General features: G+C 47.1%; 1 protein-coding gene and 1 long non-coding RNA gene across 2 annotated transcripts in view; both read left to right on the top strand.

The window, feature by feature from the left end:
* tshz2 (teashirt zinc finger homeobox 2) overlaps positions 1-12,837 on the top strand; it is a 107,370-nt gene extending 94,533 nt beyond the window's left edge. The window contains exon 2 of the mRNA XM_072448836.1: positions 9,473-12,837. Coding sequence (XP_072304937.1) covers positions 9,473-12,534 — 3,062 coding nt within the window. The 3' untranslated portion in view covers positions 12,535-12,837. The remainder of the gene's footprint in view (positions 1-9,472) is intronic.
* The window catches only part of LOC140362691 (uncharacterized), a 573,302-nt gene that overhangs the window by 231,735 nt on the left and 327,265 nt on the right, over positions 1-14,302 (top strand). The gene's annotated exons all lie outside the window — the stretch shown is intronic.

Below are 14,302 nucleotides of genomic sequence, written 5' to 3'. Positions count from 1 at the left end.
TCCTCCTGCTCGCTTACCCTCCTCCTGTTCCTCCTCCTCCTCGCTCAGCCCCCTCCTCCTCACTTAGCCTCCTCCTCCTGCTCACTTAGCCTCCTCCTCCTGCTCACTTAGCCTCTTCCTCCTTCTCGCTCCTCCTCCTCCCGCTCACTCACTCTTCTCCTCGCTCGCTCCTCCTCCTGCTCCCTTAGCCTCCTCCTGCTCGCTCAGCCTCCTCCTCCTCCCTCAGCCTCCTCCTCTTCACTTAGCCTCCTCTTCCTCCTCCTGCTCGCTTAGCCTCCTCCTCCTCACTTAGCCTCCTCCTCCTCACTTAGCCTCCTCTTCCTCCTCCTGCTCGCTTAGCCTCCTCCTCCTCACTTAGCCTCCTCCTCCTCCTCACTTAGCCTCCTCTTCCTCCTCCTGCTCGCTTAGCCTCCTCCTCCTCACTTAGCCTCCTCCTCCTCCTCCTCCTCCTCACTTAGCCTCCTCCTCCTCCTCCTCACTTAGCCTCCTCCTCCTCCTCCTCACTTAGCCTCCTTCTCCTCCTCACTTAGCCTCCTCCTCCTCTTCACTTAGCCTCCTCTTCCTCCTCCTGCTCGCTTAGCCTCCTCCTCCTCACTTAGCCTCCTCCTCCTCCTCACTTAGCCTCCTCTTCCTCCTCCTGCTCGCTTAGCCTCCTCCTCCTCACTTAGCCTCCTCCTCCTCCTCCTCCTCCTCACTTAGCCTCCTCCTCCTCCTCCTCACTTAGCCTCCTCCTCCTCCTCCTCACTTAGCCTCCTTCTCCTCCTCACTTAGCCTCCTCCTCCTCTTCACTTAGCCTCCTCTTCCTCCTCCTGCTCGCTTAGCCTCCTCCTCCTCACTTAGCCTCCTCCTCCTCACTTAGCCTCCTCTTCCTCCTCCTGCTCGCTTAGCCTCCTCCTCCTCACTTAGCCTCCTCCTCCTCACTTAGCCTCCTCTTCCTCCTCCTGCTCGCTTAGCCTCCTCCTCCTCACTTAGCCGCCTCCTCCTCCTCCTCACTTAGCCTCCTTCTCCTCCTCACTTAGCCTCCTCTTCCTCCTCCTGCTCGCTTAGCCTCCTCCTCCTCACTTAGCCTCCTCCTCCTCCTCCTCCTCACTTAGCCTCCTTCTCCTCCTCACTTAGCCTCCTCTTCCTCCTCCTGCTCACTTAGCCTCCTCTTCCTCGCTCAGCCTCCTCCTCCTCACTTAGCCTCCTCCTCCTCGCTCAGCCTCCTCCTCCTCACTTAGCCTCCTCCTCCTCGCTCAGCCTCCTCCTGAATCCGGCCGGAGCGCTGCCAAGAGCCTGCTGCTCAGGATAAGGACAATAAACACGTCTCTGTCAGATTTATGATGGACACACGGCTCTCTGACCTTTGCATATGTGCGTCTCTGGATATAAATTCACGCTGACACAGATTGGAGGTTTACAGAGCTTTATGACACGCTAAATCTCTCCGCGCTGTGGCACTCGCTTGTTTTGTAAGGCTAGTTAAGCCCCAGCACGACGTCTGCCAAAACCGCACGCTCAAATCGGCTTTTTCCACTCTCATGTTTTTACTGCACGTCTGACACGGAACACGGAGGCAAAGGCGTCGGTTTCGCCCCCAAAAACTGCATTTTCACACAAACAAGAACATATCCCCCTGTTCTGCACAAAAGCACCGCTGCCGTGTCGTTTGGATCCGTACAGTCATGGAACTTCAACACTTCGTCGGCCGTTCCAGACTTTATTCGCTTGTTTGTTCTGTCCCGAGCTCTGATTGGTCCCGTCCAAAGGGGAGGAGTCGCTTCCACGTCTGACGCTCTCACAGTTTATGTCGTTCAGGCCCATCGAGGTCCGGCCGCCTCCGCCTCAGAGCTGCTCTGGCGCCTCCTTGTTAGCGTTCGACTGGTTTGATTCCCGCCACTGTTTTTTGAGGCTGTTGTAGACTGAGGGGAGGTTGCGTTTCAGACAAACTTTCACGTGTATCGTATCGTATCGTGTTTTAGGCTGAAGTTTAATCGTCTAAAACAGTTCTGAAACAGTGTCCTGCTGGAGTTTAGTTTAGTCTTTGTTAATCTTCAAGAGAAAAGATGATTTGCGCCAGATTTAGCTCCTGTACCGTATTTACCGGACTATAAATCGCACCGGATTTAAGTCGCACCAGCCAAAAAATGCTTAATAGAGAAGAAAAAAACATATATAAGTCGCACTGGAGTATAAAATGCAGTTGCAAGTGTGAAAATAAGTAGTATAAGTCGCACCCCGGCCAAAACTATGAAAAAAGGTGGGACTTATAGTCGGTACAATACGGCACTTTCCATCTGCAGCAGGCGAACACACAACAACAGTGATAAAGAGCACACGTTCATTACAATTCTTATAATTACAGCATTACAACACGTTATATTTCATTATTTTTTTATATTTTTGCTTTTTAGTGCGACTAAATGACAATAACATCATCAGAAAATACACAGAAAGCATCAAAAGTAAAACATTTCATTATTAACATTAGCTCAGTAAAATACACTATAAAATTAGTTCAGACGGATAAAAAAAGACTAAAATCTGTTGAGTTTTGGCTCCGTCGATCATCCGGATGTGCTTTTTCAGATTCGCAGTGAAATTATGAAAATCTACAGACAATTTCAGACGATGTGGAGCTGATTCCACCGTCTGAGAGTTCAAAAAGAAAAGGCCGGTCGTGCGAAGGCCGAGGTTTTTAGAGGAAAAATGAGGATCTCCATCGTATATCGTCATGTGACATCGTAATGTTCTAAATATCTCAGTTTAAAGTTTATATCAAGGGTAGAATAAAAACAGATGTTGAGAGTTATATCTCAAAAAATTATCAGACTTTTCTCTCACACAAATTATTATAAAAATTTGAATTATAGTGAGAAAAAGTGCAGTTAATAACGGTGACAGAAATCATAAGTGTTCATACGTGTTATAGCTCACCGACTCTTCTGTTTTTGTAATGTGTTTTATGTGAAGCGCTTTGACCGTCTGTTCGTGGCTCTATAAATAACTTTGATAAATTGAAATGATTTTCACCGACGTTGAGCTGCAGCCGGCGTTGAGCGGAAAACTGAGCTGAACTGAATCCTCGTACGCAGAGAAAACAAAAGGAATAAAACTCTGTATTATTGTGTAATGTTGTGCATTTTGAAGCCTAAATCGGCCTCTTCCTCCAGAAAATGCATAACCGAGACAAAAAAAAACATAAATAAGTCGCACTGGAGAATGAAATGCAGTTGCAAGTGTGAAAAGAACAAATAATATCACGTATAAGTCGCTCTGGAGTATAAGGATAAATATAAGTATAAGTCGCACCTCGGCCAAAACTATGAAAAAAAGGTGCAAAAAACCCCGATTTGACCCGTTGTTCACACTCACGGAGGTTTCTGCACTTGAAAACAGTGCTTTTGGGAAACTCTGACCAAAGTGAAGATTTTGGAAAGCTTAACAGCGTTTTAAGTTCCCAAACGTCTCTATCTGCGACAATCATTGAATCCACGTCACACATGCGTCCTTGTTTATGCCTGACAGTGAACAACATGGATCCTTTGAGAAGTGTGTGACTTTTGTACTTTTGGGCTTTTTTCTTGCTCGATTTTGCAAAGCGCAACTACTACTGCTGCTTCTTTACCGTCGCCTATATTGCACCAAATGACTCTTCCTCCACACTGAAGACGACCTGGCGCCGTACTTCCTGTTTTGCGGAAGTAGCGGCGAGAAAAGGCCTTGCTCTCATTGGACGGATTGGGTCTAACTTTTAGGTAAACACTTCCAACTGTTAGTCTGGCGCGCTCAAGAGTGCAATTATACAGGCTCGTGTGGATGGACATATATCTTTACGTGCCTACGCAGTACTTTTATAAAACGGAGGCCGGCGGATATGCGTTTATGAAAATACTCGTGTGTACATGGCCTTAACTTGGCGATTTATCCGTCTGTGCCGTCAAAGGGAGGGCGGAGGAACGAGGGAGGAGAAGTGCATCCGAGGAGGTTAATTGGTGCCAGCAGACGTAGCTCCAGGGCATCTGATGCAGAGGAGGAGCAGCTGTCAGTCTCAGTGATTGACGGCTCGTGCCATTGTTCGTGTGGAGGATGTTGCACCACAGTTTGGGACGTCCGCGTAGAAGATCAATTATTCAAATGAAGATAAATGTAATATGGACTTGAGTGACAGGTGGATTCAAGCAGAAGAAGTTTTTAATATTCATAAAAATAGTAAATAAATAAATAAATTATGATAATGATAATGATAAAATGTATAAAGGGTAAGGGCAATATACTTTGCTGTATTTGATTTAAATAGTTTATGATGACGAGAAAAGAAGCAAAATTGTGTTTAAAAGCTTTGCAAATATCAAGAAAGTAAGACTGTTGTTAAGTCTATTAACAATCAGTCCATGATCATTTTTTTTTATTAAGATTATAAATATTTTAGATGGAGTCTTTGGCCGTGACTGATCCGTTTTTTCAGATTTTTTTGCAGTTTCTTGGTACTTGGTCGTTATAGAGTGAATTTACACAAAAATATGTGTGTTTTTGGCAAATTATCTGCTCAGTCCAATAGAAATGTGCATGTTTGGTTCATTTTCTATTCCTCTGCTGCTGCTGCTGCTGCTGCTGCTGCTGCTGCATCATTAAAAATAATAAATAAGACCAATTATTTAGTGAATTTACACAATTTTATCACCTTTGTGCAGATTTCGGATCAGACACATGGCATTTCTTTTGTTCTGAGAGCTCTTCACGACACGATTCATGTCTTTAGTCGACCGAGATTACAATTACAGCCCTGCAAAAAAATACAAAATTCAACTAAACAACCTTTAAGCGCGAAGGATTCAAAAAGCTGCACGACATCGCCTTCGTGAGTCCAACACAAATTGCGATTACAGACTCACTAAATGTGTCTTTAAAAAAAAAAAACAGCATGCGGCGTACAGTATTGAAGAACTTTATCTTGCATCAAATATTCAGGAGATAACCTTTTCCCCGGCGGCGTAGAGCGAGCGGCGGCCATCTTGAACAGGAGTGGGCCCATTCTTCAGCTTTAGTGCGCCACTTTGAGGAGCGCGTCACAGTCCCTGCCCACAACGCCATCTGTAACAGCATGAATAAAACATACAACACACCGCCGCGCTCCACTTCAGGGGTGTCACAGAGGCCGTCGCCGATTCAAACCCACCGATCACAACAACGGGGCTGGACCGGTGAGGGTGGGGGGTTGGGCGGGGGGGGGGGGGGGGGGGGGGGTCTAGGGCGGGTGCCGCACTGCAAAAACAGCTTGTGTCAGGAGTTTGTGGGTCTTTAACTGTCAACGTATGAGTTTTAATATTGTTTCTTCGCTTTAAACTAAGACTAGACTTGTGCCATTTCCCGGCCTCGATCGTTTGCTGAATGTCTCTTCCTTCTTTCTCCCCCACACACAATATAGTCTTGTCAAATAAAGAAATCAAAAATGTTTAAGGAATAAAATAAAATGCCTGCAACAAGTTAATCAAATAATCAAAAAAATACAAACAAATGAAAAACATAAATAATCATTATAAAATTAATTTCAGTCTCAATTTGAACATTGTGCAGTAGAAGTCTGTCTCACATTATGACATTTATTATTGGTTTTAAGCTAAAACAACAAAAACATACATAAAACAAACTTCTATGCAAAGAAAGAGAAAAAGAAGAAGACAAAAGTATATATATAAAACAAAAATTAAAAAAATAACTGGCAATAATAAATAAACAAAAAACTTCTGCTGGATATTCCACCTGTTAGTCTTCATGTTATAGCTTTGCCTAGATTGTTCCACACGATGGCATTAAACCCATCTTATCTCCATGGAGACAAGCTATCAGGCCAACTTACAGGTCAGATCTGTGTTTTTCAAGGTCTTTTTGAGCAATTATAAAACCTGTTACTCAATAAATACAAGCTCGATCTGTTCTTTACATAGACAAAATACATAATGCACCTTTTAAGTCCGACTACCACGTTTTAGATCACGACTTGGACACGACATATGTCAAAAGTGAGTTAAAACAAGTCAAATAATCGACGTTCAACAAGTTAAACGGGTCAAAACGTGTCAAAATCGTCCAAAACGAGCTCAATCTGTCCATTAGTCGTCCGGAGCGCTTCGCCTCCACCACCGGCGCTCGTGAAATATTGATGGAGAAAAGTCGGCCTTTCTGGAGAAGCGTTCAGCGGAGCGTCCAGTGTGGGACTCGCCGCCGCCGCCGCCGATATTAAGCACGAGAAGCGAAGCACGAGCCTGGACAGCGCCGTTATGTCCCATTTATATTTAACGATCTCCAAAACGCACCGACGGCTTGAATCCCTTCACATGTGAGTGTCAAACCTCCGTGTCGGGCGTTAATGTGAGCAGAGTGCTAAGAGACGTGCGCCCCCCGAAGGAACTGAAGTGCGCTGGGTTTTTGGTTTTTATGTGTGAAAATCTCAGATGAAGAACAATGTAACTGTCGGGGTTGTTTTACTTTTCTTTTTCTTCTTTTTTATGGCCTGAAGTCTTTATTAGACTCATTCTAACTCACTAATCAGCTGCAGTGTGAAATGTTGAGAGAAGGTCGAGACATTCAGCAAACGGAGTGGTAACTACGGCTGCAACTAGATTATTTTTTTCGTCGTGATGAGACGTTTTAGGTAGATTATCGATCAATTTAATTGTTGAAATATTCAGACTGAATCATTTTAAACTCAAAATATTCACAAATGAAGTTTATTATTCATGAAAATTTGAATATTTTTGTAATAATAATGTGTTTTCATGTGTTTAAGAGTCTGTATTTTAGGTTCTGGACGATCGATTTTTCTGACAAGCATTTCAATTGTGATTAGATTTTTTTCATAGAATTCTGTTTACATTTTTATTATTTTTTTATTTTTTATTTATTTGTATTAAATTTGTATTATTTTAATGAGTTTACATTTAGTTTAAACAGGAAAAGTAGAGAGTTTGCAGCTTTTATGCAGAATAACTGGATATTTTGCTGTTTATAAATGAAATCATGGGACTTGAAAAAAATAAATTACTACAATTTTATGTTTTTTATTGTCGACTCATCACAATTAGTCAGTTATTCTCCATCACAAAAGTCACATTAACAGATTAGACAATTACATTTTAGTTCGTTATTGGGTAATATATGTAACATTTGTAACATTTTGTAACATTTGCCTCAACGTGATCAATTCAAACTGACAAAAAACTCAATTGTTTTACAGAAAAGTGTCTTATTCACAGAGGCAATAACAAAATGTAGTTTATTTTAATCTGTTCTGTTTGAATTGTGACTAATTTGCTGCTTATAGTTTTGTTTTTTGTCATTTGAAAGGACGTCGTGTGGGTCACATTTGTAGTCAAATCAAAACCATCATTTTTAACGAGCTTCTTCAGTTTTGTTTGGCTATTTTTAACGGAAAAAAACCACGTTGTTGTCGTCTTGTCGTCCTCCAGAGTCCGTGGCACCGCTTCGCGTCCCGACTCCGAGTCCCGCGCGTAAACGATCTCCGGCCCGTCTCTAATTGGCCGACGGGAAACGTGTCAATCTGCGCAACTGTCGCTTAATCACGCGTTAATTGAAGCCATAACGTTTGCGTTGCGTGCGGCGAACAGGTGAATAATCAAAGTCGTAATTGCCATTTACGAGATCGTCAGGGGGAAAAAACATCGAGACAGATTGCCCGTAATCTGCCCCAAATTTGCTTTAATTGTGTCGTTTCAACTCTGATAATTGAATCGGCGCCGTCGCAACGCGCTTCATCCCGACGTCAACAAAATCCATATTCTAAACACGAACGCTTCATGTTAAGATGTTTGAGAGACATTCTTTTTACATCTTTTTCACTCTCGCGCTTTTAACGTCTGGATTGGATTGAGCCGGTGTTTTTTTAGGCCTCTGTAATCATCGTGGAGCCGGTCATTCGCGGCGGCTCTTAACGAGGAGCCAGGGCGATACATTTCCCCACCTCACTCGTTTGGGGGCGTTGATCGTCGTAAACGTCTCGAGTCGAGGGCGGGGAAAGTTGTGAATCACGCCGCGTCACGGGCAGTCGGGGCTCCGCAGTCTGGGCTCCGCGGCCAGTCGGGGCTCCACAGTCTGGGCTCCGCGGGCAGTTGTGGGCTCCGCGGGCAGTTGTGGGCTCCGCGGGCAGTTGGAGTTCCACAGTCTTGGCTCCGCGGGCATTCGGGGGCTCCGCGGGCAGTCGTGGGCTCCGCGGGCAGTTGGAGCTCTGTGGGAAGTTAGGGCTCCGCGGACAGTCGGGGGCTCCGCGGGCAGTTGGAGCTCTGTGGGAAGTTAGGGCTCCGCGGGCAGTTGTGGGCTCCGCGGGCAGTTGGAGTTCCACAGTCTTGGCTCCGCGGGCAGTCGGGGGCTCCGCGGGCAGTCGTGGGCTCCGCGGGCAGTTGGAGCTCTGTGGGAAGTTAGGGCTCCGCGGACAGTCGGGGGCTCCGCGGGCAGTTGGAGCTCTGTGGGAAGTTAGGGCTCCGCGGGCAGTCGGGGCTCCACAGTCTGGGCTCCGCGGGCAGTTGGATCTATGTGGGCAGTTAGGGCTCCGCGGACAGTCGGGGGCTCCGCGGGCAGTTGTGGGCTCCCCGGGCAGTCGGAGCTCCACAGTCTGGGCTCCGCGGGCAGTTGGAGCTCTGCGGGCAGTTAGGGCTCCGCGGGCAGTCGGGGGCTCCGCGGGCAGTTGGAGCTCTGCGGGCAGTTAGGGCTCCGCGGGCAGTCGGGGGTTTCGCGGGCGAACGTTTGAATGTCGTCGGTCGCAGAAATGTTTCAATATTTCATCCCAGAATTTAGAAATGTGATTGAGTCATTCATAACTTATCGTCTTTAAAATCGAGAGGTCGGCAGTAAAAGCGTGCAAACTTTGCAAGAAGAAATGTGACTTTTTGTTTTTGATAAATTATTATGAATTCATTGTTGTACCTACATGAATTTATGTGAAATATCTTCAAATTTGACAAATATGAATCAGGACGTTCACTGAATGAAATAATGACAAGTAACGAAGAAGAAAGCTTTTGTAAACACTGTTTTTTGAGTCGTTTTTTTTCATCTTTGCAACAATTAAAGTCCAAAAAGGATTGATAAATAATGTCATTTTTTTTGTCATGGAATCCTCTATTTTTGCGCAGATTGTTCGTCAATATTTGAACGCACATGAAATCATTGAGAGCAACAATTATAGCGGCAATTTTTGCTTTTATTTCTTGAGCCTCAAAATGTTTTTAGAATTATTATTATTTTGTTGTTGTTGATTGCATTGATTACATGCTATATCCCTGCACTTGACATAAACCTCTTAAACGAGTCACAACTAGAAGCATTTTTCTCTCGTTCTGCTTCTTCTCCCCGGAATTCTTTTGTTGAACATTAAACATTGAACAGTTTTATCACATACAATAAACTTTGACATATCTTATAAACGCGTCTATTGTGCTCAAAGATTGATTTCTCCTTCTCGTTCTCTCTCTTCTAGTGTACGAGCCCGATGAAGACACCATCCTGGAGGAGCCCGTCGCCGAGGACGATGGCGACAACGACGCGCAGACGGAGGAGGAGAGCTCGGCGAAGACCAGCCCCAAACTGTCGCCAGAGGACCGCGAGGTGGACAACAAGAGCACCAACACGTACAGCAACGCCAACTCCCCCGTCAGCATGCTGTCCAATCAGGAGGCGGAGCTCGAGTCCCGGCTGAGCGACGGCAGCGACCGCTTGTCCGACTTCAGAGCCGCGCCCTCGCCTCCGGAGAGCCGGCGGGAGGAAGCGGCGAGCCCCGGCGCCAAGAGCAAAGAGGACAATACGGGAAACAGTTTGGAGAAAATGCGAGCGGCCTATGCAAACTTCCTGTCCGATTCGTACTGGACGGGCGTGGATTTGAAAGCGGCGAAAAACACGAGCCGAGCTAACTGCGACAGCACCAACGGCGCCGCCGCCAACAACAACAACAACAACAGCAGCAGCAACAACAACAACAACAGTAAAGGCGAATTCGATTGGCACCAGGACGCGTTGTCAAAAACCTTCCAACAAACCGTCTCTCCCAAAGCTACGTCCAAGCCCAACCTCTTCAGTTCGGTGCACCTTTACCGACAAACCACCAAACCCTGCGGCTCGGTGTTCACGGGCGCCAGCCGCTTCCGTTGCAAGGACTGCAGCGCCGCTTACGACACGGTGGTGGAGCTGACGGTGCACATGAACAAGAGCGGACACTACCAAGACAATAACCACGGCAAGCAGTCCACCAACTCCGCCTCCTCTTCCAAATCCCGAAAGCGCAACCTGCAAGACTTGGAAGGCAAAGAGGACGCACAGAAGGTCTTGAAATGCATGTTCTGTGGCCACTCGTTTGACTCGCTGCAAGATCTGAGCGTGCACATGATCAAAACTAAGCATTACCAAAAAGTGCCTTTGAAAGAGCCGATCCCGGTCTTGACGCCCAAACTGTTGCCACCGTCGAAAAAGCGGGCGTTCGAAGTCGCCAGGCCCTGCTCTCCCGACTCTACGACGGGCGTGTCCGTATTTACCGAGGCGCAGCGGGCGGCCGGCGTGTCGAGCGCCGGCAACAACCGCTACGGCTATCAGAACGGGGCGAGCTACACGTGGCAGTTCGAGACGTGCAAGTCGCAGATACTCAAGTGCATGGAGTGCGGGAGTTCGCACGACACGCTCCAGCAGCTCACCACGCACATGATGGTCACCGGGCATTTTGTCAAAGTGACAAACTCAGCCTCCAAAAAGGGCAAGCAGCTGGCGCTCGACCCGCTGGCGATCGAGAAGATGCAGGGGTTGGTGGAACCGGTTGTGAGCGAGACGGACGGAGAAAAGGCCTCCCCTCCGAAGACCCCTTCCCCCGGCGGTAGCGAGAGAGACGGCGCTTCAGACAAAATGGAGGAAAGCGGCAGTAAAGACGACAAGCCCGAAAGTGAAGACCAAAAGCCAGGGAATGGGTCTTTTAAGTACCCTTATCTGAGAGAGGAAGACCTGGAGAAGGACTCGGGTGGAGGAGGGGACATACTCAAGTCCTTAGCCAACACTGTCGCCTCTGCTATCAATAAAGCGCAAACGGGGACGCCAAGCTGGAGCGCCTATCCGAGCATCCACGCCGCCTATCAACTATCAGGCCTTATCAAAAGCCCCCCGCTCTCGACCTCTCCCCCCGCCCAGCTGAAGCACGCGTTTAATCACAAGCTGAGACCCATCGCCCCCAAGGGAAAGCTGTACTCTCCTCCCCGGGAACAGCAGCATCTACAAACGGACATCAAAAAGGAAAAGGTTTTCATTGGCGACGGCAAAGAGGGCCAGCATCTCAAGTTTGATCTCGGCGAGAACGATGACAGCGATTGTCAAGACGAGTCCTCCTGCTCTTCAAAGCTGGACGCGGACTGTGCGAACGACGACGCGATCAAAGGCAAGCTGAGCCCCGATTTCTCTGACAGGGGCAAGACGCCGCCGAGCCCCTGCGCCGGCAACGGACGCGGCACATCAGAGGCTACCAACGACACAGCGGATATCCTCACCATTAACCCTCTTAGCGCGCTGCAGTCCGTCCTGAACACGCATCTAGGCAAAGCGAATAAGCCCAACCACTCCAGGCAAGACAAATTAGCGGCTCACGCCCAAGCTATTTTTGCCGACATGAATCGTAGCAACGAAAGACAACCTCGAATGCTCGGGAGTCCGGCGAGGAGCAAGCCAGATAACCCTTTCCTTTTTGTCAACGACGACCAGCCGATAGACCTGACAAAATCGAAACACGGCAAGACGGGCTCGTTGCTGCCGTCCGCGCCGGTGTCGCACAAGTACGCGTTGTCCGACATCGCCGACATGGTGAAGGTGCTGCCAAAAGCCTCGACGCCCAAGCCGTCGCTCCAGTCGCGGCTGCCGACGATGAAGCTCGAGTCGGACGTGCGGCGGTTCGAAGACGTGTCCGCCGAGGTCTACTCCGTCCACAAGCGCAAAGGGAGGCAGTCCAATTGGAACCCGCGCCACCTCCTCATCCTGCAAGCTCAGTTCGCCTCAAGCTTATTCCAGACTTCGGACGGCAAGTACTTACTGGCGGATTTGGGCCCTCAAGAACGCATGCAGATCTCCAAATTCACCGGACTGTCCATGACGACCATAAGCCATTGGTTAGCGAATGTCAAATACCAGCTGCGGAAAACCGGAGGGACAAAGTTCCTCAAAAACATGGATTCAGGTCATCCCATTTTCTACTGTAATGACTGCGCCTCACAGTTCAGGTCGCCCGTCTCCTTTATTTCGCATTTGGAGTCCCATCTGGGGTTCCAGATCAAAGACATGTGTAAGATGCCCGTAGAGCACCACACGAAGGCGGACGAGCCCGAGCTGCCCAAGGCCCTAAGCGCGCGGCCCTCCCCCGACGCCCTGATCTCCGAAGAGGACGTGGACGCCAAATTCAAATGCAAACTCTGCTGTCGGACATTTGCCAGCAACCACGCCGTCAAACTGCACTTGAGTAAAACGCACAGCAAATCGCCCGATAACCACTCGCAGTTTGTAGAAATGGACAAGGATTAATTTGTTTTTTTGATATGTTTTTTTTAATTGTTTTAACACACGGGTTCAATCATTTCACACAGAATGTTTTGTTTTATTGGTTTGACTTTGTTCGCGCAGTGGTTCTCAAACTCGTCACGAAGGGTGAGACTTGATCTGGTCGGAAACTGGACTAAATCATAGGTAATTTATGTCATAAAAAAATCTGGATTTGCCCAAATGATTGACTGACACGACTAGAAAATTTTGAATATTTTCCTAAACTCCGGCTCACAATTTTTATCTCATCTATTTATTCTAATTTTAGTACATTAATATTGCACCTAAGAGACAAACGACAAAGCGACCAACGACAAAGCGACCAACGACAAAACGACCAATGACAAAACGACCAACGACAAAACGACAAAAAAACAACGACAAAGCGACCATCGGCGAACAACAAAACGACGAACGACAAAGCGACCAACGACAAAGCGACCAACGACAAAACAACCAACGACAAAGCGACCAACGACAAAGCGACCAACGACAAAACAACCAACGACAAAGCGACCAACGACAAAGCGACCAACAACAAAGCGACCAACGACAAAGTGACCAACGACAAAGCGACCAACGACAAAGCGACCAACGACAAAGTGACCAACGACGAACGACAAAACGACCAACGACAAAGCGACCAACGACAAAGCGACCAACGACAAAACAACCAACGACAAAGCGACCAACGACAAAGCGACCAACGACAAAGCGACCAACGACAAAACGACCAACGACAAAGCGACCAACGACAAAGCGACCAACGACAAAGTGACCAACGACGAACGACAAAACGACCAACGACAAAGCGACCATCGTCGAAAGACAAAGCGACGAACGCCAAAACAACTAGCGACCAACAACAAAGCGACCAACAACAAAGCGACTAATGACAAAGCGACTGACGACAAAGCGACCAGCGACAAAGCAACAAACGACGAGCGACAAAGTGACGCCCGAGTAGTGCCGCCCCACGGTTTGAGAACCACTAGCGATAGCGCGCGCCTTTTCTACGCCATTCCCGTCGCGCGTAACTCCATAAACGAACACTTTATCCAGACGCTTTTTGCACCCCGCTCCGATGCATCAGCGGTAGGTAACGGGACAATATTACCGCTGGAAAAGAAGAACATTATTGCCGACGTCTGCATGCGATCTCCTTGGCTATGACTACTATTTATTTGTATGATGCGTCGCGCTTCGGGCCGTACCGAGGCGCGGCGGCGAGCTATAATTGTAAGGTACATTCTCTGTGATACGACACGCCTGCTGTTCGGACGACACGCACGCACACACGGCTGTACAGTGTAACGCTACGTCAAGTGTAAAGACGGTTTCCTTTGTGTCGCAACAAAAGAAGAGAAAAGAAAAAAGCACTTTAATAAATGTTTTATCACCCGCGCACTGCAACGGAAAATGCTCATGATGTTACCGTGAGTTGACAGGACTTGAAGAACTATCTGGATTTTTTAGGGAAATCTTTATTTTTGTTTCAATTTTCCAATTATTTTTTTTTTTTTTACTTATTTCAAGCTACACTCAAAAAAATAATGTTGACCTTAAATGTAGATGGTAATGTTTCACGCTGATGATATTTTTGTTGATGTAAAACCTTTTTCTGAGAAGATTTTAAGCCAATGTTTACTTGTAATTAATATGAATTTTATTAAAACATGAAACATGAAAATCTTTTTATTTCTAGTGTAATTTTATTTGATATTAAGCTAAATTAACAACCTGTAAAGTA

Source organism: Eucyclogobius newberryi, unplaced genomic scaffold, assembly GCF_026437365.1.
Source record: "Eucyclogobius newberryi isolate DKJ021-1_F unplaced genomic scaffold, fEucNew1.0.hap1 SCAF_17, whole genome shotgun sequence".
NCBI lineage: Eukaryota > Metazoa > Chordata > Actinopteri > Gobiiformes > Gobiidae > Eucyclogobius > Eucyclogobius newberryi.
Note: the sequence above shows the minus strand (reverse complement) of the source record. Positions and strands in the feature narration are given on the sequence as shown.